This window comes from Ranitomeya imitator, chromosome 7, assembly GCF_032444005.1.
Source record: "Ranitomeya imitator isolate aRanImi1 chromosome 7, aRanImi1.pri, whole genome shotgun sequence".
In the NCBI taxonomy this organism is placed as follows: domain Eukaryota; kingdom Metazoa; phylum Chordata; class Amphibia; order Anura; family Dendrobatidae; genus Ranitomeya; species Ranitomeya imitator.
Window position 1 is genome coordinate 207,636,519 of NC_091288.1, and position 26,812 is coordinate 207,663,330.

At 43.7% G+C, this 26,812-nt stretch overlaps 2 protein-coding genes across 3 annotated transcripts; one reads left to right on the plus strand and one right to left on the minus strand.

Moving 5' to 3' along the window:
* The first annotated feature begins 601 nt into the window (after positions 1–601).
* LOC138645355 (NADPH oxidase organizer 1-like) lies at positions 602–7,021 on the plus strand. Its single transcript, XM_069734608.1, has 8 exons — positions 602–717; positions 2,329–2,409; positions 3,208–3,283; positions 3,804–3,981; positions 4,462–4,661; positions 4,747–4,860; positions 5,492–5,609; positions 5,821–7,021. Exons 1-8 carry the CDS (start codon positions 640–642, stop codon positions 6,446–6,448), a joined length of 1,473 nt encoding a protein of 490 aa, XP_069590709.1. The 5' UTR covers positions 602–639; the 3' UTR covers positions 6,449–7,021.
* On the minus strand, positions 6,742–24,869 carry TBL3 (transducin beta like 3). 2 transcript variants are annotated; one of them, XM_069734605.1, is made up of 23 exons: positions 24,729–24,869; positions 24,259–24,310; positions 24,074–24,169; positions 23,832–23,879; positions 23,243–23,384; positions 21,931–22,015; positions 21,545–21,715; positions 21,379–21,454; positions 21,205–21,301; positions 17,986–18,194; positions 17,777–17,918; positions 17,346–17,404; positions 17,154–17,260; positions 16,864–17,008; positions 15,880–16,110; positions 15,708–15,778; positions 15,019–15,175; positions 10,650–10,708; positions 10,460–10,563; positions 8,968–9,039; positions 8,099–8,257; positions 7,867–8,021; positions 6,742–6,877 (listed from the first exon to the last, which is right to left on the minus strand). In XM_069734605.1, exons 1-23 carry the CDS (start codon positions 24,758–24,760, stop codon positions 6,821–6,823), a joined length of 2,526 nt encoding a protein of 841 aa, XP_069590706.1. In that variant the 5' UTR covers positions 24,761–24,869; the 3' UTR covers positions 6,742–6,820. The 2 variants fall into 2 exon arrangements, with proteins under 2 accessions (XP_069590706.1, XP_069590708.1); XM_069734607.1 differs by lacking the exon at positions 6,742–6,877 and having other exon boundaries at positions 6,919–8,021.
* Between the last annotated feature and the right edge of the window lie 1,943 nt (positions 24,870–26,812).

The window sequence follows — 26,812 nt, forward strand, 5'->3', positions numbered from 1 at the left end:
AGATTCATATAATATGACATCAGGGCTAGAATAAGTTGGACAAGTGCGATCAGATAAAAAATTCAGATTGCACTCAGACCAATGCTATTCCATGAGGCAGTGCAGATTGGCATATTTGTCTCAGCCATATTCAGTATGCTGCGACTTTGCTTCGAAATCGGACAGTGCCAAAAAATAAAAAAATGGCATACGGACCATCAGTACGGCATCTGCTGTTTACAGACAAGTTACAATTCTGTAAAATAGGAAACTGCAAATTGTCCAGTAAAAGTGAGTAAAAAGCAGATTGAGACGATTTTCCTCACTTGTCATCCGTATACATTCTCCTGGATGAGAATGTGACCTATTATTTATACGTAAGTGTGAACGTACCCTTAGGGCGAGTTTCAAAGTCTCCCCCTGTTCTTTCGTCAGACCAGGCAGTTTTTACATTGTTTTCTCTGCGCTTTAAGAAAACACATGATGAGGAAAACAAGGAATTACCCAACTACCTGAATGTTGAGTCCTTTACTTCCTTCAAGGCTTCATGTTGCTCTTGAGTCATTAATTTCTGATTGGTGGAATAATTATAGCCCGGCACTGCAGACTATTATAAAGAGCGGCTACCACTGTCAATCAGAACCTCGGCTTGTTTGCAAGATGCCTCAGCAGACCACGGCCGGGCGCCATCCGTTGGAAGTCAAAGCGGTCGGCGTTCTTCGGAATGGGAAAGGAAAGGTAGCGTATTTCAACCATCTGTTCTTCTCACAGCAGTGCACTCTAGCAATGACAATAACAAACAGCGCCACACTGGTCCTCAGGTTGTGTCTGGTATTGCACATCAACGCTATTAAAGTGGATGGTGCTGAGCTGTAATACCACACATAACCTGATGGGGTACTGGTTTTGGAAGAACACAGCCATGTTTTTAATAACCCTGAGCTTGTCTGCACTGATGGCAGTACCCTTGCTATGCCCCTGCCTATGAGGATTGATGATGGCCGCCACCTTTATAATCAGAGTATAATGGAGAAAGCATGAGAGGATAATATTTTAAAGAGGAAATATGATTTGGATATTTTTGTTTATAGCCCAAGTTGGAATGATAGATCCAGAGATGCGATTTTTCTGATTGGGGTATTTGGTAGCGGCTGAGGCGTACTTATAGTTGGTGCATGGGAGGTAGTTGTACTCTGACACTGGGTCTTAGGGGGCACAAAAGGTCCATTTGTGCTATATGAGAAGACCAATGCTATTAAACATCTGTGATCATGAAGATTTTGGATTGGGCCCATCAGCTTGAACTTACAACGCCAGGTGTCTGGAAGGACTCTTTCCAGCTGATGACCCAACTTCTTCATAGGGTTTCACTTTTTCGTTCTTAGGAATAATGTATTTTTCTTGATTTCTAATTATTTTTATCCTCATTAACATTGTTTTAGCTTAAATAGTTAGGTCTTGAAAACTCAAGGCTACTTTTTAAACGACTACTCTGTTTTGTCTACTTACTAAAAGAGTCCTTCAACGAGCCTCTACCGGGACCCCAAAAGTTGTAATCTATGTGAAAGTTTAATTTTCCTACAGCGCCACCACAGGGAAAATTAGGCATTGCACAGTGTCTACGTAAATCTATTGATTGTCTGTGTAATGTAGGACCGGAGAGGTCCTCCAGAGCGAGAGATAGTCTTTAGATCGCTCTCCACTTTGGCCAAGGAAGAAGTATCATAAACAATGGACCCCAGTATATGAAATCAATGCGGTGTATGAAAACGGGTTTCCAAAGTAAACAACCCCTTTAAATATGGTTGATCTGTAAAGAGAAAGGCTATAAACCATGATGATTGCCTTCTTGATGCTTGAGGTCGCCTACAGGATGCATGGCTCGGCTATAGGAACCTACGCATTTTGGATAAAAGTTGGTTGAACCTACCGATTTCGCAGGACCGACCAATCATCTGTTGTGTATGGGGTCCTTCCGACTCCCCTTCAACAGATGATACCAGGAAAGATAAGAATCATGGAGATTTCAGGGGAGGAGTCTGACCGCAGCTCTCTTCCCTCTGTCCATTCAAGAACATGAAATCGATCTTACAGAAGGGGATGGAGGACTTTCGGGGTCCTACAGCTTCTGGGCCTCAATACCAAATCATGTTGTGACCCATGTGCGGTGCACCCCCTAAAGTTACACCCCTCGTAACAATGTGATCCTTTAACCATTTGAGCCTAACAAATACACATGGCATGCTATGTATAGATTTAGCTTCTTGCTCCAGTCCTTGATGGAACTTGTAGTCCCCCCCTTAACAAAAATGTGAATTTTAGGTAATTTGTTTTCTTTAATTTTAACAGAGCAATATATTTTCAATTCTGTGGTCCGACCACAACGACATAGTCATCTACCGGACGTTTGAAGACTTCAAAAAGATGCAGGTAAGTCACATTTGTGTCATCGTGTTGTAGTCCGTGAAGCCATCGTTTACATAGAAACCAATGACGCTTTGGCTCACTGAGCACTAATAGCATTTAGGCGAGGCCTAGACATGGGGGAGGCCACGTAATCACACTACAGTTTCAGTTTCCGAGATGTATCATGTGACCTGTGTCCAGTTTTAGTCATATTTTCTAACTTATGCTATTTTTTTTTTAAGTGTTGTTTGTGGTGTCGGCCATAGCATCCACAGCTCAGCTTTCAAGATGAATGCCGAACTCTGAATGGTTGCTACAGGGCCAAAATTAACTAGTTAAAACTTCAATACTCAGGCAAGGTTGCCCATAGCAACCAATCAGCTGTCAGCTTTTATTTTTCACAGGGCCTTTGAAGAATGAAAGAGGCGACCAGATTGGTTGCTGTGGGGAAACTGCTCTACTTTACTCTTTTAGTAATTCTAATAAGGTTCCCTGTGACCTTGTTAATTTCTGTCTACATGGAAGATTTTGAATCTATGTATTTCTGGGTTAAAATGTTTTGGATACAGCATACAAATATTTTACACCCAATTTGACACTTATAGGGGTGCCCTTAAGAGGTATGGCTGAGAGAGATGATAAAATCCACCAAATTTAGCAAATAGTGCACATCTTAATCCAAAAATTGTGCTATCTTGTGTCAGTCACGAGAAAAATCCATTAACATGCATTACATGATGAAGAAAAATTGTGCGCCATTTTTTATAAATGCGATTTAAAATAAAAAGTTTAAATTTTTTTTTTATATTCTTTTGTTCATAGCGAGAATTAAGAAAAAAATTCCCATTGGAATCTGGGTTACTTCGAAAATCAGAGAATATTATCCCGAAATTGAGAGGTAACGAGCCCGTCATCAATATCCGAGAGTCACTGACAGATCCCATTAATGCCTAGGGATCCCATAAAAACAATCGAATTTAGGATGTTCATAAGTCAGGATAAGATTTTTTTTTCACATTTCAGGTATGACTGTTTTTGTTAATTTAATTATTATAAAAAATAAATGGAAAAAATATCCTATCCAGAATTTATGGCTCATTCACGTAAATAAATTCTCTATAGGATTTTTCTTATAATAGGTGTGTGTGTATATATATATATATATATATATATATATATATATATATATATATATATATATCATCTTGTACCTAAAATAAGGAAAAATCCTATACAGAATTCATTTACATTTTTTGGGCCCTTGGGCAGATAATTATCTGTAATAAATATTCGGCATAGCAATGTGTTTACACCAGAGGTGGCCGAGCCGTTCCCTAAAATGACTAATACCCTCGTGGACATTCCCTTTAACAGCCATCCGGATGCCTCATGTGCCAATTTCCTCTTCTTCCCTATAGACGTGCCGATCTTCAGGAAAAACAGGGGCAGCAGTCGCTTTATGGAGAGGCTGCGATTACTGGAGACATTTTCACAGGAGCTGCTGAAGACGGACAACAAAATCTCACAATGCGACGTGGTGACGACGTTCTTTACGCCCAAAAACAGCGACCTCAACGCCACCTTCCCTGAAAACAGGTCTGTGTGCAGCGTGATGACAACACGTATTCACATTACAGGGGCCATTTAGGACATTTTAGGCAGTTTTTGGGGGTGGCGTTTGCATAATCCCCGACCTTTGCAATATGCTGCATCGGATCCTGGGACTATCAGAATTGCTGGCAAATATGTTTTATATCACTAAATGAACTATACAGGTCAGAAGGGGACACAGAGTACTAATGCAGAGCAACCTAAAGCCACATCCCCCCCCCCCCCCCCAAAAAAAAAAAAAGTGAGCCACGCCCCTTTGGCAAAAACTAGAAAAATTAGGTCTAAATAAAATGGTGCACATCTCCGGAACCATACGGAACCAAAAATCAAAAAGTTGAATATTTAGGCAAAGTAGAGGAATAAAATAAGAGCAAAGAACTGGCCATTTTTGGCTTGGGGACAGGTCCGCTTTAAGAAGCTGCTGGACTTGGAAATAAACCATTTAATTTGTCTTTCTGGTTACAGTGTAGTGATATTGCCATCAGAAGTAAGAGAAACTCAGAAAAGGGAGCAGCCGAAACAACTACCACGACCACCAGCCTCCGAACCCATTGTATCCCAGATGTACGCGTGTATCGAAGACTACGAAACCAAGGACACCAAAAACCGGCCCTTCAAAATCAAGCGCAGCGAGCAGCTGGGAGTACTGATCAAGGAAAGCTCAGGTGAGACGTCACCAGCCAGGTACCGATAGATATAAGATCTCGGAATTGCATAATGGAAGCTGGAATAACGCCTATTACATTTTAGGGTGGTGGCTGGTGGAAAATGAAGAAAAACGAGTGGCCTGGTTTCCAGCTCCATTCCTTAAAGTTGTAGAGGAAATAGAGGAGTCAGATTCGGGAACAGAATCAGATGACGAAGGTAAACCGCGCACCCAGTGTTGGATTTTCTACAGATGTAAAAATAGTGGGAACTTAGATAATTGCTATATAAAAAGAAAAAAAAAAGTGCAGGAGTTGTTTGCACCACTAGGTGGCAGATTAGAATATTGTACCACTCTTTTGTGTTGCTCATGGACTCAAGAGCACAACATCTGGTCACACAGAGTACTGCAAGCAAAAAAATAATTAGCTGTATTATGAGATATCGTTATCAATTATTTTTGGGAGAGGTGAGGAGACCGATACACTGCAATTGTGTCAATTTATTTTTTGCTTTATTATTTATATTTTAATTGATTGGGTTTATGTGGACATAGCAACGCCAAATGTTTTTTTCCCTGTATTTATGGAGAAAAGTGGAGCAATTCAAATTTAATATATATTTTTTTTATATAATAAAATTAAATATATAGATATATTACAAAATATATATTTTGTTAGTGTTTACTCTAGGGGACTTGAACTTGTGATCATTTGATTGCTTGTACTTTATACTGTAATTCTTCAGTACATAGCAAGAAAAAAAGCCTACTGTAAATCCCAACCGTTCATAGAGGACGGGGATAATAATTCCATAATTGATAACATCCCATACTTTTTTTTTTAACCAGGACTCCGTTACTATTCAACATCATCTTATGAAGCCATGAGCTGTGATGAACTGTCCATCTCCAGAGGGGTTGTAGTAGAAGTCAAGGAGAAGTCCAACAATGGATGGTGGCTAATCAGGTACGAAAATAGAATTGGTTTTTAGAAATAAATCCATTCCACTAAGGATTTTAGATCTCATTAATACAGATTTCGTTGTTTTCAAAGGGCCATGTAATACCTCCCTTCCCCTGTGGGGGTGCTGCAGGGAAAATAAACGCTTGCTGCATCAGCATAACTTTATTATTATATACTTGTTATTGTAGATCTCTTATCTCATCCTTATGAACAGGTACAATGGTAAAACCGGGTATGTCCCAGCGATGTATTTGAAGCCCTACCGAAATGGTCACCAGCTCGAGTCCATGATGAACCAAAGCGTCTTCTCGTCTGGGGGAAATCTCTTCAAGGCCTCGAGCACCTTGGAGGTGAGCAGCGCAGAGGAATCATGGAGGGAATACGACAATCATCCAGTTCTCAACGATGCAGGAAATAAACTGGACCGACGAAAATCCAGGTCAATCAGCGGCTTCCCACTGAACGCTCAATATGGATATCAACAGCCTCCTGGGAGATCATCGCCGATGGGAAAAACTGGGGTGGTGGGCCCAAGCTCGGAAACAGAAATGAAGCCCACGGTTCGGAAGATCAGAAATCCACCTGCAGCTTCCGAGCAACCGGCAATAGTCGCCAAAGAAGCCCCCATACCGCGACCGAGGAAGATAAGTCTAGACGCACCGACTGTGGGAACTAATCCCAGAAGCCCTAAAGAGACGAGCGGACCCCCGAACTCTCAGCTTGTCTTGGACATTACCCCTCCGGTCCCACAACGGCCCAAACAGCATGAGATTCTTAGCAAATGTACGACTGTAACGAGGACAGCTTTTAAGAAAAGGGGGGACGCTCTCATGTATGGCTAAAGACAGTAACATTGAGGGGGTGGGGGGCATTTATATTTTTAATATCTATATTTATTCTGTATATTTATTATTTCTGTGATCCACATTGGTGGAGAGGCGCGGAGTAGATCTATATAGGATTCAGTATAACTGGAAATTTACTTAAACCTATATTCATTCTGTGCTTAGGAGTCCAGTGGGCGGTCCCACCAAGCAGAACCACCCACTGGACTCCTAAGAATGAGTTGGAATTTGAAAGAGTAAAGTAGAAGTTCTGAGTCTTTTCCTATAAAACTATATAATAATCTGCTCAGCGCCTCTTCCTTCATAATTTGATGCCTGCAGATCAGACACTAGGATCAATACGATAAGTCACCTATTTTGTGAGTTCAGTTAAATGGTTGGTCCAGAACAGAGAGGTGCTGGACACTCGCCTCCATGCAGCGGCATCTGTCAAAGGTAAACAGAAGAAAGAGGCGCTGGAGGATCCCTTTATCGTTAAACGCATACATTCACAATGATCTTTATCTGATAAATCGGTATATTTTGATGTTACATTGTATCAATGAGAAATAAATAACATCTGAAATATAACCCAAGTGTTGTAAATTTCCATTATGCCTCATCATAGCAGGAAATTCAGCGGATTGTTATCTGCAGTACCACTCTTCTCCACTGGGAGGTGCAAATTATTTTTCTACAGACGCCTATGCAACAGCGCCCCCAGTGGTAATCAGCGCAAATCTCACTTGGATTAAAAAAAAAAAAAAAAAAAAAAAAAAAAAAAAAAAAACTTTTTTTTTTTTTTTTTTAGCCCAGTACTACTATAATAAGACCCTTTAAACCTGAATTGATAGACTCACACTATGAAAAAAAAAAAAAAAAAAAAAAATACAACTTATATACAACGCCATATAGTTTTTCAGACTAATGTTCTATTTGGATTATTTTTTTTACTATACCTTTATGGCATAGACATAAAGTTGAATGATAAATTGCTTTCTGCCAGCAGTCACCACTAGGGGGAGCACACTGCATACTGTCTCATCATGGAGCCCAATGTAAAAACTGTATACAAATGGCGCCATCTGGTGGCTGACAAAAACGGTGCTGGTGTTCTAGATCCCAGTAATATACTGGCGGTCTGAGGTCACTTGATATTGCAAAATGAAAGACCGGAATAGATAAAATGTCTGTATTAAATATTAAAAATTAAGTGCCCCCCGAAAACAATGGTAGGAGGGGCCAGGCAGAAGTTTTAGCCCCTAAAAAAAAATAATTAAGAATTGAACCAATGAAACTGGAGCATGAAGCGTTTTTTTGGTGACTGGTCCACAATCCATCCAAGATGGTGGCTATGACCCCAGCAGGTGCGGGGGGAGGGTTTCGTTAACCCCATACTTGACTGTAGTCTCTGATGAATGATCCTGGCTTCACACCTTGCCATTTTCTTGCAAAGGAAGAGCAAGACTGGTCACAGGGCCGGGCGCGCCGTTCTTCTCCCCTGGCAGATCGGACAGTCTCATGTGCTGCCACATGAAGTCCACGAACATGGCAGACTGCAGCAACCTCCCCATCCTCTGCATGTGGCGCTCTGGAAGAAAACAGGGCAGCGTCATGAGAGCGTGCAAGAGGCATTCCCTGCACCATGTCTGTGGTCACCGTCCTCACCTGTGTAGGGTATGAGCGCCTCCACGCTGCCCCTGATGCCGCCGTACTGAAGCAGGTCCTCGGGGGTCTCGTGCCGCAGCAGGACGCTCAGCACGCATTGGGCTTCGTGACAGTTGCGCGAGTTGGTGTTCCAGACGCTGCAGTATCTCAGGATGGACTCTGATGGGCAGACAGGGTCGTTATCGTATGATCCTTCTGGAAACAGCGCCACCCCTGTCTTCAGGTTGAGTGTGGTATTGCAGCTTGGCCCCAATCACTTTAATGGAAGTCACAATTCCAGAAAACCCATGGACAGGTGTGGTGCTGTTCGGGGAAGAGACGCTTTTCTAATGCAGGACAACACTTTTCAGGGCTTAGAGACAAATTTAATTAATTTGATTAGGTAATTTAGAGTTTATAAAGGGGAAGGAGGGGGGGGGGGGGGGTCGTCTGTTCTCTTGGCCAAAATGAAGAGGGGTTATAACTAGTGCTTCTCACTGCGGAGGACCTCTATTACACAGACAACCCACTGATTTAAATAGACACCATGTAATACTTCATTTATCCTGCGGGAGTGCTGCAGGGAAACAGAGCACTTAGTGGTAGATCTCTCTACAGATCTATGGGGGTTTTAGCACAGAGATATTTTATGATCAGCCGATTATAAAACAGGACTCTTCCAACTAGTAGGACAAAGCAGAGGACCCCTTTAATGTAGATGTGGATTTCTTTAAAAGGCGTTATCTAAAAAAGGATACTGACGCTCAAGTGTTCTCAAAAGCACGATGTCCCAGTGATTTGTGGCCAATGTACGGGGAACACATGGCTATGAGACCCCAAAACCAGGCGGGTCCCTCAGACATGAAATTTACCGCAATCATCCCAATTACCTTTTTGGTCTTGTCGCAGCCTCAGAATATTTTTCTCCAGGTCGTCCTTCCCTTGTGGTTCTTGCAAGATGGCTGGAGGCAGAACATAGGATGGAAGATAAAACAGGGCAAACATCTCCCCCCTCACTATTAGTACAGCTTAGCACAAACCTATGCTGCAGCTTCTTAAAGGGCCAGCACACCTAAAATCAGCAGTGTATTAATTAAGAAGAGGCACATCAACTGTATCTATGAATGTAAATGTATCTGTAGGTAAAGCGCAATGAGAAGGCACAGTGGCCACCGACTGTATGGGGAAACTAGCACAGCTCCAGCAATAAATCCTTACTCAAACGGGTGGCTAAAGGCAAAATGGTGCAAGCAAATCCAGTGCTGAATCAGAACGATGTTCATTCATTTTCTGATGTGTGGGGGGGGTCCCAGAAATCTGACCCTGCTGATCATAAAAGTGATGGCATATCCTATAATAAAGAAAAACTCCTTTTAAGGGGACTTGTCGCTTGCCATCAATATGCATTTTTTTACCTGGTGTAAATGCTGATTGTCTCCTGAATCTAGCTATGTTTTTGTTTTTTTCCTGCGCCTCTGCGTTCCCGAGATATCGCCCCCTCTTCCCTGTATGTAATTCTAATCTTGTAGTTCAGTTGGGTGTGGCTCTGATGGCAAAGACCACGCCCACTCAGCTACAAAGACCACGCCCACTCAGCTACAAAGACCACGCCCACTCAGCTACAAAGACCACGCCCACTCAGCTACAAAGACCACGCCCACTCAGCTACAAAGACCACGCCCACTCAGCTACAAAGACCACGCCCACTCAGCTACAAAGACCACGCCCACTCAGCTACAAAGACCACGCCCACTCAGCTACAAAGACCACGCCCACTCAGCTACAAAGACCACGCCCACTCAGCTACAAAGACCACGCCCACTCAGCTACAAAGACCACGCCCACTCAGCTACAAAGACCACGCCCACTCAGCTACAAAGACCACGCCCACTCAGCTACAAAGACCACGCCCACTCAGCTACAAAGACCACGCCCACTCAGCTACAAAGACCACACCCACTCAGCTACAAAGACTGGATTTGTATACAGGGATGAAGGGCCGTATCTCAGGAATGGAGGAGAGCAGGAACAAAAGAAAAACATCGCCGGATTCAGGAGAACAGGGGCATTTACCCCAAGTAAAATATAGATATATTTATTGCAAGTGACAGGTTCCCTTTAAGGTTTTTTTTCAAATGTATATATTGATGGCCTATCCTCTGAACAGCATGTGGATGCGTGACTGGTAAAAATCTGATCCCACGGAAATTTAATTACTCGACTCATTGACAAACACGTCATCCTTTACCTACTTTTAAGTGACTGACAACCGAGAACAAAAGCTTGCGTTTAACCACACAAAAAAAAAAATTGGGTTTAGCGCCATTGCATTTAAGAACCCTCAACACTCAAAGGGTTAAAAATTGGCACTTTGCTACCCACCTTTTATGACCCTGAGAACAGTATGAGGCTGGTCTAAGGAGATTGCTAGGCCCAAAGCCTTGAGGAACCGCTTCTCATGTAGAAGATTCGACAGTTCCTGTTGTCTTAGAAGAAAAAAAAAGAAAAGGTAATTAGGATCTTGGCCAATCGGAGACCCGTATATAATAAGCCGGACTATTATAAGACTCACTGCAAGATCTCGTTCTCCTGCTTTGCCTGCTCCTCCGCCAGCTCTACCTCCGTGACGTCCTGCACACAAACCAAAACAGGGTGACCACCCGAGAGCGCAGTCCGCCATAGGCAAAGAAACGCACTTTAAATGGGCGGAATATGGTAATTTATTATACGTCCACTTAACCCCTTCACCCCAAAGCCTGTTTTCACCTAAGTGACAGGGCCAATTTTTACAATTCTGACCACTGTCACTTTATGAGGTCATAAGTCTGAAACGCTTCAACGGATCCTGGTGATTCTGACATTGTTTTCTCGTGACATATTGTACTTCATGTTGGTGGTAAAACTTCTTCGATATGACTTGCATTTATTTGTGAAAAAAACAAAAATTTGTCGGAAATTATGAAAATTTAGCAATTTTCAAACTCAGTTTTTATGCCCTTAAATTAGAGAGTTATATCACATAATATAGTTAATAAACAACATTTCCCACATGTCTACTTTACATCAGCACAATTTTGGAAACATAATTTTTTTTGGTTAGGAAGTTATAAGGGTTAAAAGTTGACCAGCAATTTCTCATTTTTGCAACAAAATTTGCAAAACCATTTTTTTACGGACCACCTCACACTTGAAGTGACTTTTAGGGGTCTATATGACAGAAAATGCCCAAAAGTGACACCATTCTAAAAACTGCACCCCTCAAGGTGCTCAAAACCACATTCAAAAAGTTTATTAACCCTTCAGGTGCTTCACAGGAATTTTTTGAATGTTTAAAAAAATTGAACATTTAACTTTTTGTTCACAAAATTTTTACTTCAGGTCCAATTTGTTTCATTTTACCAAGGGTAACAGAAGAAATTGGACCACAAAAGTCGTTGTACAATTTGTCCTGAGTACGCCGATACCCCATATGTGGGGGTAAACCAATGTTTGGGCGCATGGCAGAGCTTGGAAGGGAAGGAGCGCCATTTGACTTTTCAATGCAAGATTTGCTGGAATTGAGATCGGAGCCCATGTCACGATTGGAGAGCCCCTGATGTGCCTAAACAGTGGAAACCCCCACAAGTGACACCATTTTGGAAAGTAGACCCCCTAAGGAACTAATCTAGATGTGTGGTGAGCACTTTGAACCTCCAAGTGCTTCACAGAAGTTTATAATGTAGAGCCGTAAAAAAAATGTCATATTAATTTTCACAAAAAATGATCTTTTTGCCCCAAATTTTTTATTTTCCCAAGGGTAACAGGATAAATTGGACCCCAAAAGTTGTTGTGCAATTTGTCCTGAGTACGCCGATACTTCATATATGGGGATAAACCACTGTTTGAGCGCATGGCAGAGCTCGGAAGGGAAGGAGCGCCGTTTGACTTTTCAATGCAAAATTGGCTGGAATTGAGATCGGACGCCATGTCGCATTTGGAGAGCCCCTGACGTGCCTTAACAGTGGAAACCCCCCACAAGTGACCCCATTTTGGAAAGAAGACCCCCTAAGGAACTTATCTCGATGTGTGGTGAGCACTTTTAACCCCCAATTGTTTCACTAAAGTTTAGAATGTAGCATTGTGAAAATTAAAAAATCATTTTTTCTTTCCACAAAATGATGTTTTAGCCCGCAATTTTTTTTTCCCAAGGGTAACAGGAGAAATTGGACCACAAATGTTATTGTCCAATTTGTCCTGAGTACGCTGATACCCCACATGTGGGGGGGAACCACTGTTTGGGTGCATGGCAGAGCTCGGAAGGGAAGGAGCACCGTTTGAAATGCAGACTTTGATGGAATGGTCTGCAGGTGTCATGTTGCATTTGCAGAGCCCCTAATGTACCTAAACAGTAGAAACCCCCCACAAGTGACCCCATATTGGAAACTAGACCCCCCAAGGAACTTATCTAGATGTGTTGTGAGAGCTTTGAACCAACAAGTGTTTCACTACAGTTTATAACGCAGAGCCGTGAAAATAAAAAATATTTTTTTTCCACGAAAATGATATTTTAGCCCCCACGTTTTTATTTTCCCAAGGGTAACAGGACAAATTAGACCCCAAAAGTTGTTGTCCAACTTGTCTTGAGAACGCTGAAACCCCATATGTTGGGGGGAACCACTGTTTGGGTGCACGGCAGAGCTCGGAAGGGAAGGAGCGCCATTTGAAATGCAGACTTAGATGGATTGGTCTGCAGGCGTCATGTTGCATTTGCAGAACCCCTGATGTACCTAAACAGTAGAAACCCCACACAAGTGACCCCATATTGGAAACTAGACCCCCCAGGGAACTCATCTAGATGTGTTGTGAGAGCTTTGAACCAACAAGTGTTTCACTACAGTTTATAACGCAGAGCCGTGACAATAAAAGATATTTTTTTTTCTACGAAAATGATATTTTATCCCCTATGTTTTTATTTTCCCAAGGGTAACAGGACAAATTGGACCCCAAAAGTTGTTGTCCAACTTGTCCTGAGAACGCTGATACCCCATATGTTGGGGTAAACCCCTGTTTGAGCGCATGGGAGAGCTCGGAAGGGAAGAAGCACTGTTTTACTTTTTCAAAGCAGAATTGGCTGGAATTGAGATCGGACGCCATGTCGCGTTTGGAGAGCCCCTGATGTGCCTAAACAGTGGAAACCCCACAATTATAACTGAAACCCTTATCCAAACACATCCCTAACCCTAATCCCAATGGTAACCCTAACCACACCTCTAACCCTGACACACCCCTAACCCTAATCCCAACCCTATTCCCAACCGTAAATGTAATCTAAACCCTAACCGTAACTTTAGCCCCAACCCAAACTGTAGCCCCAACCCTAGCCCTAGCCCTAGCCCTAACCCTAGCCCCAACCCCAACCCTAGCCCTAACCCTAATGGGAAAAATGGAAATAAATACATTTTATTATTTTTCCCTAACTAAGGGGGTGATGAAGGGGGGTTTGATTTACTTTTATAGCGTTTTTTTAGCGGATTTTTATGATTGGCAGCTGTCACACACTGAAAGACGCTTTTTATTGCAAAAAATAGTTTTTGCATCACCACATTTTGAGAGCTATAATTTATCCATATTTTGGCCCACAGAGTCATGAGAGATCTTGTTTTTTGCGGGACGAGTTGACGTTTTTATTGGTAACATTTTCGGGCAGATGACATTTTTTGATCGCTTTTTATTCCGATTTTTGGGAGGCGGAATGAACAAAAACCAGCAATTCCTGAATTTCTTTTAGGGGGGGCGTTTATATCGTTCCACGTGTGGTAAAATGGATAAAGCAGCTTTATTCTTCATGTCAGTACGATTACAGCGATACCTCATTTATGTAATTTTTTTTATGTTTTGGCGCTTTTACACAATAAAAACTATTTTATATAAAAAAATAATTGTTTTTGCATCGCATTATTCTGAGAGCTATAACTTTTTTATTTTTCTGCTGATGATGCTGTATGGCGGCTTTTTTTTTGCGGGACAAGACGTTTTCAGCGGTACCATGGTTATTTATATCCGTCGTTTTGATCGCGTGTTATTCCACTTTTTGTTCGCCTGTATGATAATAAAGCAATGTTTTTTGCCTTGTTTTTTATTTATTTTCTTTGCGGTGTTCACTGAAGGGGTTAACTAGTGGGATAGTTTTATAGAGCGGGTCGTTACGGACGCGGCGATACCAAATATGTGTACATTTATTGTTTTTTTTTTATTTACATAAATAAATGGATTTATTGGGAAATGGTTATTTTTTTTTTTTATTTGGGGATTTTTTTTTTTTTATACATTCTATTTTTTTTTTACTTTCTACCATTGTCCCAGGGTGGGACATCACTGTATTAGATCAGATCGTTGATCTGACAGTGTGCATAGCACTCTGTCAGATCAACGATCTGACAGGCAGTTTAGCTGGCTTTCCAGCGCCTGCTCTCAGCAACTCTCAGCAGGCGCCGGCTAGCCAGGTCATTTCATGACCCGGAAGGAGTCCGGCGGCCATCTTGGAACCGGGGACTCCTTCCGGGTCACCGGAGCAACGCGATCTCATTGCGTTGCTCCGGTGGGAGAGCGCAGGGAGCCCCCGTCCCTGCGCGATCCCCCTCTATGCCGCTGTCACTACTGACAGCGGCAACAGAGGGGTTAAATGCCCGCGATCGGCGATAGCGCCGATCGTGGGCATTGCTGCGTGGTGTCAGCTGTCATATACAGTAGACACCCGCACCCGATCACCGTGGCGCTCAGCGCGAGACCGCGGTGATCGGTGCGCCGTACTAGTACTGCTGCTGGCACTAATGCAGTGCCGGCAGCGCAGTACTAGTACGGCGCGTGGCGCGAAGGGGTTAAAGGGTGTTCCAACAGTCCAGCAGGAAGGGGCTGACAATGTCACAGGATGTGATGTGTCAGGTGTGGAGACGTCTGCTCACCTTCCACAGGACAATGCTGGAATCTGCTGATCCAGTCACCACGGCGCTGTCCAGTCGGTTCCTATGAAGCCCCCAGACTTTATCCTCGTGACCGTCCAGTGTCTTAACGCACTCGTTGGTTTTAATGGTCCAAAGTTTCAGCAGACCATCGGAGCCACTGAACAATGAAGGGTTAAAGGGTTATTCAACATCTTTATAAATGGGGTACGGTCGGATACAGCTCGTAAATACAAGCACTTTTTTAATTTATTGCTTGTTGAAATTTTCAGCCGTTCTTGAAATATTAACACTTTTCTTTTGTTTACATCTCGTTGCCTTGGAGACCGACCACCGCTGCTAGACACCAGAACATGCGCAATGCTAATAAGCTCTTTTCTATTGAGCTTCTAACACCGTTTTGAAACTGGCTGGGAAAAGCTGGACTTCCTAAATCATGGTCAGCTTGAGCACAGAGCTTACAAGCTAGACAGCAGCGGTGGTTGGTCTCCTAGGTAACAAACTGTAAACAAAAAAAGAAAAAGTGTTAATATCTTAAGAATGGCTGCAAATTCTAATCTGCGGTAAATGGCAAAAGTGCTCATTCTAGCAAGTAGAAGCTGATAATATCCACATCTAAAAATGGAAATAATCCCTTTAAATGGAAGTATACAGCGAAGGAGGAGGACGAGCAGAGACGGCTCAGCGATTACCTGGTCATCAGCTGGGTGCCACGACTCACGAATACCACCTTCAGTACAGAGGCGTCATGACCCTCAAAGGTCTGCGGGAGGGGAAATGAAAGGGAGGGTAACATACAGTATAATGGAAATGTATTGTACTCATGCTGGGAGTTGTAGTTCTCTGTATAGAGGAGGACATCACCTTTAAGCAGCTGAAGTCATGTAGACCCCAAACTTTGACTGTACCATCTGCAGATGAAGTGGCGACAACTTGGTCCACAGGTGAGAACTGCACGCACCACACGCCTCGCTTGTGTCCCCTGAAGACGCCCATAAGAGAGAGGTCGGCCGACGACCAGAGCCTGGCGGTTTTATCCTGAGACCCAGAGGCGATCAGCTTGTCGTTGGGAGAAACCGCAACGCTGTTAATGTCCTGGGGAAGGAAAAGGGGATTATATGTCATTTATACAATATATATGTACAGCCGGTATAACCAGGGCATTTCCTGTATATAATTATATATGTACAGCCGGTATAACCAGGGCATCTCCTGTATATAATTATATATGTACAGCCGGTATAACCTGGGCATCTCCTGTATATAATATGTACAGCTGGTATAACCTGGGCATCTCCTGTATATAATTATATATGTACAGCCGGTATAACCAGGGCATCTCCTGTATATAATTATATATGTACAGCCGGTATAACCTGGGCATCTCCTGTATATAATTATATATGTACAGCCGGTATAACCTGGGCATCTCCTGTATATAATTATATATGTACAGCCGGTATAACCTGGACATCTCCTGTATATAATTATAGATGTACAGCCGGTAAAACCTGGGCATCTCCTGTATATAATTATATATGTACAGCCGGTAGAACCTGGGCATCTCCTGTACATAATTATATGTGTATAGCTGGTATAACCTAGGTATCTCCTGTATATAATTATATATGTACAGCTGGTATAACCTGGGCATCTCCTGTATATAATTATATATGTACAGCCAGTATAACCTGGGCATCTCCTGTACATAATTATACATGTACAGCTGGTATAAACTGGGCATCTCCTGTATATAATTATATATGTACAGCCGGTATAACCTGGGCATCTCCTGTATATAATATGTACTGCTGGTATAACCCGGGCATCATCTCGGCCCGCTCTCACCTTTTCATGCCCCTTCTCGGTCACGCTGGCGTACAGACTCTCCAGTTCGGGGGTCTGGTCTTTGGACTCGGTCACGGTCTCGGGAAGCGTCCAGCGCTTTAGTGTGAAATCTTGGCTTCCGCTGACAATAAAGGAATTTTTCAATCTAAAAGAAAGAGACAGAAGCTGAAGGCGGCAGCGGTCGGCCATGATGCCCCGTCTGCTGCGCTCAGGAGGGAGATACAACACTGCGGTTCACACCGAGATCAGCGGCGCCTGCAGTTTGTTAGCCGCTCATCCATCCTTCCTACCTGGAGCAGGCGATGGCCCCCACACCATTGGTGTGACCTCCGCCCATGGCGACACAATGCACCCGTCCGGTGGATTTATTCATCCTCCAGATCCTGACTGTGCGATCCTATAAGAAAGCACAAATTGAGCAAAGCACATGGAGGGCACCTGCTGGAGCGGCTCATATTTTAACACATTTGTTTGCATTGTACCTTGGCAGAGCTGGCAAACATGAGGCCTTTCTTAAACACATCAAGCGCAAGAACAGTCTCTAAAAAATAAATAATAATAAATAATAATGAAAAAATAAATACAATAGAGAAAAATGCTGCCACAATTCAAAAAGAGTTAACTGAGGATCTCTCGGTGAGCTCATTCATGTGACCACTGCAGCAATCACTAGCCGCAGCGGTGACTCACTTGTCATAGTGGCCAGTGATTGCCGACAGTGGTCACATGTCCACCTGTCCAGAAGCAGGCTCTGTACTCCTCACTTGTGATTGGCTGCAGCGGTCACATGCACATTCAAGACTGAATAAAATAAAAAAATTAAAATCTGCAGAGGATGTGGAAGAAAGTCTGCAGCAGAACTTTGGGGAGGTTCTTGTATTGTGAGGTGTCTGTAGACATTGGCACAACGTACCCGAGTGGCCGTACAGGATCTGGCAGTTGGAGGTTTCCAGCTCAAAGACTTTTATTTGGGGGCTGTTTGTAGCCACGACGATATGGGAGTCAGAGGGACCCAAGAATTTCACGTCCAGAACCTCGTCGTTATATCCTGCAAACTGCGAGTGAGAATGTTAGGAGGCGGCGAAGATCGCGAAAGCTCGGGACGGAACGGACGAGACACACCTGCTTCTTCAGCTGCAGATTGTGCAGGTCGTACATGATAATGCTGTGCTCCGCCGTCACCGTCACCACCTCCTGCTGGTTAGGCAGAAGCAGGCAGTGCGTCAGGCTGTGCTCGTCCCCCTCTACTTCCGAGGACTTCTTACTGGTGTGAGGCGATAGCTGAGTGTATAAACACCTGGACGTGGCGGCATCCCACACCTGCAGTATACCTGGCGAATACAGACGTAGCCCAGGATCAGAATAGTGAGTGCAGCTCTGGGGTATAATACAGGATGTAACTCAGGATCAGTAATGTATGTACACAGTGACCGTACCAGCAGAATAGTGAGTGCAGCTCTGGGGTATAATACAGGATGTAACTCAGGATCAGTAATGTATGTACACAGTGACCGTACCAGCAGAATAGTGAGTGCAGCTCTGGGGTATAATACAGGATGTAACTCAGGATCAGTAATGTATGTACACAGTGACTGCACCAGCAGAATAGTGAGTGCAGCTCTGGGGTATAATACAGGATGTAACTCAGGATCAGTAATGTAATGTATGTACACAGTGACTGCACCAGCAGAATAGTGAGTGCAGCTCTGGGGTATAATACAGGATGTAACTCAGGATCAGTAATGTAATGTATGTACACAGTGACTGCACCAGCAGAATAGTGAGTGCAGCTCTGGAGTATAATATAGGATGTAACTCAGGATAAGTAATGTATGTACACAGTGACTGCACCAGCAGAATAGTGAGTGCAGCTCTGGAGTATAATGCAGGGTGTAACTCAGGATCAGTAATGTAATGTATGTACACAGTGACTGCACCAGCAGAATAGTGAGTGCAGCTCTGGGATATAATACAAGATGTAACTCAGGATCAGTAATGTAATGTATGTACACAGTGACTGCACCAGCAGAATAGTGAGAGCAGCTCTGGAGTATAATACAGGATGTAACTCAGGATCAGTAATGTAATGTATGTACACAGTGACTGCACCAGCAGAATAGTGAGTGCAGCTCTGGGATATAATACAAGATGTAACTCAGGATCAGTAATGTAATGTATATACACAGTGTCTGCACCAGCAGAATAGTGAGTGCAGCTCTGGAGTATAATACAGGATGTAACTCAGGATCAGTAATGTAATGTATGTACACAGTGACTGCACCAGCAGAATAGTGAGTGCAGCTCTGGGATATAATACAAGATGTAACTCAGGATCAGTAATGTAATGTATGTACACAGTGACTGCACCAGCAGAATAGTGAGTGCAGCTCTGGGGTATAATACAGGATGTAACTCAGGATCAGTAATGTATGTACACAGTGACTGCACCAGCAGAATAGTGAGTGCAGCTCTGGGATATAATACAAGATGTAACTCAGGATCAGTAATGTAATGTATGTACACAGTGACTGCACCAGCAGAATAGTGAGTGCAGCTCTGGGGTATAATACAGGATGTAACTCAGGATCAGTAATGTAATGTATGTACACAGTGACTGCACCAGCAGAATAGTGAGTGCAGCTCTGGAGTATAATACAGGAGGTAACTCCGGATCAGTAATGTAATGTATGTACACAGTGACTGCACCAGCAGAATAGTGAGTGCAGCTCTGGAGTATAATACAGGAGGTAACTCCGGATCAGTAATGTAATGTATGTACACAGTGACTGCACCAGCAGAATAGTGAGTGCAGCTCTGGAGTATAATACAGGAGGTAACTCAGGATCAGTAATGTAATGTATGCACACAGTGACTGCACCAGCAGAATAGTGAGTGCAGCTCTGGAGTATAATACAGGATGTAACTCAGGATCAGTAATGTAATGTATGTACACAGTGACTGCACCAGCAGAATAGTGAGTGCAGCTCTGGAGTATAATACAGGATGTAACTCAGGATCAGTAATGTAATGTATGTACACAGTGACTGCACCAGCAGAATAGTGAGTGCAGCTCTGGAGTATAATACAGGAGGTAACTCAGGATCAGTAATGTAATGTATGCACACAGTGACTGCACCAGCAGAATAGTGAGTGCAGCTCTGGAGTATAATACAGGATGTAACTCAGGATCAGTAATGTAATGTATGTACACAGTGACTGCACCAGCAGAATAGTGAGTGCAGCTCTGGAGTATAATACAGGATGTAACTCAGGATCAGTAATGTAATGTATGCACACAGTGACTGCACCAGCAGAATAGTGAGTGCAGCTCTGGAGTATAATACAGGATGTAACTCAGGATCAGTAATGTAATGTATGTACACAGTGACTGCACCAGCAGAATAGTGAGTGCAGCTCTGGAGGATAATACAAGATGTAACTCAGGATCAGTAATGTAATGTATGTACACAGTGACTGCACCAGCAGAATAGTGAGTGCAGCTCTGGGATATAATACAAGATGTAACTCAGGATCAGTAATGTAATGTATGTACACAGTGACTGCACCAGCAGAATAGTGAGTGCAGCTCTGGGATATAATACAAGATGTAACTCAGGATCAGTAATGTAATGTATGTACACAGTGACTGCACCAGCAGAATAGTGAGTGCAGCTCTGGGGTATAATACAGGATGTAACTCAGGATCAGTAATGTAATGTATGCACACAGTGACTGCACCAGCAGAATAGTGAGTGCAGCTCTGGGGTATAATACAGGATGTAACTCAGGATCAGTAATGTAATGTATGTACACAGTGACTGCACCAGCAGAATAGTGAGTGCAGCTCTGGAGTATAATACAGGATGTAACTCAGGATCAGTAATGTAATGTATGTACACAGTGACTGCACCAGCAGAATAATGAGTGCAGCTCTGGCGTATAATACAGGAGGTAACTCAGGATCAGTAATGTATGTGAATAGCGAGTGCGACTTTTTCAAGATATGTTTTAGGTTCAGAATGAGCTATGTTAATACAATAACTAGAGTTGAGCGAATTTGTTCGGGTCACCGCTAATTGGGCAAGCTATAGTGCTTACGGAATAAGCTGCAGGGGTAATCTGGATACATGGAACGCACTGGGTGATCAGTTGATCGGCACTGCAGATGCATGTGTCGCGGCGGTGTCACTGACACACCACATGCATGGAGAGCCCAGCACACAGCTATGTATCCAGGTTCCCTCTGCAGATTATTCAGTAATGCTCAACTCTAACAATAACCCCACTGCCCAGCTGTGTCTGTGACGCATACACTCCCTGTAATTCCACCTTCTGTCTTACCTTTACTGCCAGCTGTAATGAAGAGAAGAGACTCCGTGTCCTGATCTCTGCCGATCAGATTGGGGGTGTTGGGGAGGAGCAGGACTTCCTCCACACTCTGTTGAGAAATAAAAAATAAAATGGTTTCTCGTGTATCTAATGTCCACAATAATCACAGAGCGAGCGATCACCGACCTCGTACACGGGAACCGTCCTCTTGGGGGTCTTCGTCACCAAGTCCCACACGGTGCAGATTTTATCACGACCTGAACTGCAGATAAGAAGCGATCACAATAACTGATCATCACCGGGGTGTACAAACTTCTAGGAAAGGATTAACATTGTGCAATTAGGGCCTTACCTGATCATGGTGTCCCCATCAGGGGAGAAGCACAAGGAGGTGACGGCGCTATAATGATTCTCCAACAGACACAGACACTTGCTGGACTTCAGATCCCAGATACGGATCTTATAATCCATGGAGGAGGAGAAGAGCTGCAGCCGGGACATGTCAGGATGAAACTGCACCAGACTAAAAAGAAAGAAGTGCATGAGAGACTGCAATACCAGACCGAGCCACTGAGTGGTGCCGTTTCCGGAGAACAGCAGTTGCTCCTTTCTCATCTCCTATGACCCCTTTAAATATTGTATTACCTAAAATACTAAACAGACAGTTTGCTACTGCAATAGATGCTAAAGCCAATGCTGACGGGAGTGTAACCCCTAAACTTGGCATATAAGACTTACTGGACCACGCCGGAGGAGCCCTTCAGGTTGTGGGTGCAGTACTGCTTCAGGACATCCCAGATCTTGATTGTGCTGTCACAGCCACCTACAGGTAGAGAAGGGTAATACAGTTATATGTAGCTGCACAGCGTCAGATCACCGACTCAGCAGCCAGAAATATGTAATGATCGTAACCAGCACAAAAGTACAAGAAAACAATATTCTAATCAGGATTCTGCAATATGGAAGCTGCACTCTTATTTTACATCTGACAGTGGTAGAACTAAGCCACATATTAGAGAATCGATCCGTAGCACCCTGGCACAGCGTCCAGGTCGGTACTTTGTGGCCACCAGCCCTGTGATCTGCCTCCCCAGCTCCTTTTTCTGATGAGCAGGCCAGCACTCATGCTGCACCGGTGAAGTAACCGGGTGAAGAGGCGGATCACAGGGCTCCGGACCAGCAGCCATGACTGCCTACCCGGCAATCTGGACCAGGGTGATGCAGATGGATTCATGGATACCCATCATATTTTCTTTTTATCTGCCATCTTATTCAAAGTGTTGTTAACTTTTAAAGGTTTACTTCACAGCAGGAAAAAATAGACCGGAGAGGACTCATTGACTTATATGGGAAAGTGTTGGGGCATTCTCTTTGACCTCAGCAAGGAGGGGGCGGAAGAGGTGAACTACAACAATCGACCATTGTGAATGGTGGAACCTGTGCAATATATCACTTTTGAGCAGTCTCACGATCATCAAAGGTAGACAACATAAACTTATAAGTACTGTGTATATGTATGTTACCTGCCTGTGACGATAATGTGACTGCTGAAAAGTGATATACTACACAGAATCCACCACTGACATCACTTTTCAGCAGTCTCATCATCACAGGCAGGAAGCATACATTCATGCATATATAGTGTGTGTGTAAGTATGTTACCTGCCTATGATAATGCGACTGCTGAAAAGGGATATTGCACAGGATCCACCACTTACATCACTTTTCAGCAGTCTCATCATCACAGGCAGGTAAAATAAGTGTGTGTGTGTGTGTGTGTGTGTGTGTGTGTATAAAGGTATGTTGCCTGCCTGTGATGATAATGTGACTGCTGAAAAGTGATCTCTACAGAACATGAAGTGTCAGTCTACTGAGAATCAGAGTAAAAGCTGCAAGATTTCAGGATAAGTTTAATAAAGACAGAGACATGGAAAATAAAACTAAGAGTTAAGAGAACGCTCTATATTTTTTTTAAACAAATTATTTAGATTTTTATTATCGTTTTAAAATAATGGTAGATATGATCAGAGAAGAAACGGGGGAGTGTTACCGGTAGCCAGCAATGTAGAGGTAGAGTCGAAGGCCATGCTGGAGACTGGCGCGGTGTGGATGGCCTTCCAGGTCCGTGTGCATTCGCCTGTCTGCCACTGCCATTGTTTTAGTAGCAAAGCGCGGCTGCTGGTCACCAGGATCTACACAGGGAAAACAGAACTTAAAGGGTAAGTTCACCTTTGCAACCAATTTTAGTTAATAGCTCAGATACAATCAAAATAAAATCAAATAGTACAGATAATCCTGATTAATAACCCGCTACCATTTTGGGTCTACATCTCCTATACAGAATCTGTCACCATGGTAACAGACTACAAACAAACCCTGTGTAGTCTGACCACAAGTACATCTGTAAGCGTCTGGCTTCTTGGCGACCTCCTGAATGTAGAAACAAAAGGAGCAGATATTACTGTAGAATCAGACTACACTGAACTTGCTTGTAGTCTGTAGTTATGGAAACACACAGGTTTGCACAAGAGCTGCATACACAAAACGGCAGGATTTTTAATTTTATGTTTACCAATACTAATAGCAAAAGGTCTTATTTTTTCTGTTGAGAGGAGGCCATTTGATGTTATATACTTTACCTCATCGTCTGGGCTGAGTATAAAACTCATGATATCGTCCTGATCATCCTAGGATACAAAAAAAGACGTAGGAGTTTAGTGAAATGGCGCTCTATATAGGATGGTATCAGGTGGGTGACGCTTCAGTCTCACCTCCCGGCACTGACTGGAGGGGTCACATGCTCCTGTTATTGCCCCAGCATTGCCCACAGGATCCCCTTTACCTCCTATGGGGAAGCGTTTTAGGACGGCACGTCCCCTACCTGTTCTATAGTTCGGGAGATGGCCCCGGTCGCAATCTCCAGGACGTTCAGCTTATTACCGCATATACATAACAGATGGGTCCCATCCTTACTGATCTGTCAGAAAAAAAAGAAGAAATCATCATCATCAGCCCCTGGCGGCCTCGGACATCATGGACGTCGCTCTGGAAACATCTGCTGAATACCTGAACTTTGCCTCTTTTATAGAACGGCTCAATCCTCTTCTCCACGGCGTAACTGGAAAATATAGAGAATGAGTTACAGCGCGTCCACCAGCCAGCGATCTGGTCTGCAGGCCAACATACATCTGGGGGTCTGCCTGGGAAGGAGGGGGGCTAAACAAATAACTACCCCGCTATACACGTTTAACCGCTCCTGATGACGTCCTGCTCACAGGGCTCCGTACCAGAGAGGACTGGCGCAGTCACGCACCCAGTGTGAACAGCACGGAATGGAAACACGAGGGTCTCCAGTCACTGACAGCAAGCAGGGGTCTGGAGGCAGGATTTATAGAAGATTTACACACTGTCAGCCCCTTTACTGTTAAATATCAATATTACATAGAACTGTGATGTGGTGGTGGAGCTGAGACTTGTAGTACCACTACTATACGCAGGATTTGGCAAAATACAGGAAACAAACCACCCCGCCTTACTTGGTCTTAAACTGCACCGCAGGAGCCGCCATGTCCCTTTTCTAGCCGGTCCTTCTCCTGCTGATCAGCACCATATAGCAGAAACACACGCGGACAGCAACATCACATGCGTTCCGTACAGAGGAGCACACTTCCGGCGCCATCATTCTACGTCACCAGCGGGGCAGGAAGTACTACGGGCGCCATCTTGCTGCACCCAAAGCTATGCCTATTTTCACGGTGCAGAGTAAAGTTATATAAAGTGATTATTTTATAGGGTGTGGTGGTTGTAAAGGTCCAACAGGGCAAGTTTGTACACTTTTGTTTTACTTTTCAACGTCAAATAAGTCAATGTTTTCCCATATGATTGCCTGCCTTATAGTTATGATAGGGCTAGACCCTGTGATATAATGCATTGCCCTTATATCTCCACCTTGGCTGCTGTACTGAGTAATCAATGTCTTCATCAAGTCTTATTAGTGTTACCCAACCTCCAGCTTTTGCAAAACTACAACTCCAAGCATGTCATGGCAGCCTGTAGTTCTTAGGGCATGCTGGGAGTTGTAGTTTTGCAATAACTGAAAGAACACTACTAATAGGAGCTTGGAACATGATGCTCCTCTTCGTTAAGCTAGTCGGCTTTCGTTTTTTGGCTTATGACTTCTCAACCTAAACGGTCCAGGGTTCTTTAAAGTTATTTTAAAAAGTAACAGCAAACTGCAAAGGTTTCGCCTTATTTTATGTGGTTTTGTGTAACCTCCGGGAGCCTCAGATCCTGAGCATTAAAGGGTCATTGCCATCTTCATAATTGTCCGTTGTTAGATAGTCCTTGTAAACACAAGTCATTTTGCAATTTACTACTTTTTAAAAATAGTCTACTGTTCTTGAGATATTAACACTTTTGTTTATAGCTTGTTAACTAGGACAGTGGTCTCCAACTCCAGGCCTTGAGGGCCGCCAACAGTGCAGGTTTTCAGGATTTCCTTCGTATTGCACAGGGGTTGGAATCATCACCTGTGCAGATGATCACATTACCACCGATGCAATACTAAAGAAATCCTGAAAACCTAACCTGCACTGTTGGCAGCCCTCAAGGCCTGGAGTTGGGGACCCTTGAACTAGGAGATCGACCACCGCTGCTAGGCAGCAGAACATGCACAGCGCTTACAACAGGGGTGGGGAATTTTTTTTATCTACCAAGGGTCATTTAGATATTTATACTTTGGAGGTTATACAAATTGCGTGCTAACCCTACCAAAAGTGCGTCCTGACGCTGGCACTGATGTCTGAACATAATATTTCATTGCACGTGCCGCAGCGTCCAGAAGTGAACACTGTGTGTGCGTGCTCACAGAGCAAGAAAAAAAATTAACCCCTTTCTGACATTAGACGTACTATCCCGTCGAGGTGGGGTGGGCCCCTGTGACCACCGACGGGATAGCACGTCATAGGCGATCGGCCGCGCTCACGTGGGGAGCGCGGCCGATCACGGCCTGGTGTCAGCTGCCTATCGCAGCTGACATCCGGCACTATGTGCCAGGAGCGGTCACGGACCGCCCACGGCACATTAACCCACGGCACATCGCAATCAAACATGATCGCGATGTGCCGGCGGTACAGGGAAGCATCGCGCAGGGAGGGGGCTCCATCAAAATACAGCTGCCAGCCCATGCACTGTGGTTATCGAGTACCTGCCCAGGGAACGGATAAAAGGCCATTGAGGGCCTGATGTTCCCCATCCCTGGCTTACAAACAGATTTCTGTTGAGCTTGCGATCACTGTTTTGAATCTGCGCAGGATCTCTGGAATGCACTATTACCTCCTACAGCTGGCCAACATTAGCTCCTTGTTTACAAACTAAACAGTCAAAGTGGTGGTCGGTCTCCTAGGCAACAAGCTGCAAACAACAGAAAAAAATGTTAATATCTCAAGAGTGGCTGCATATTTTAATAAATTGCAAAAATGCTTGTAATTACAAGAACTATCTGATGATATGAATTTATGAAAAACGTATTTCTTTTTTTTTTAGGGACTCTATAGCGACAGAGTCTGTTACGCAGGACTGGCGCATAGCAAATGTGGTGCCAATATTCAAAAAGGGCTCT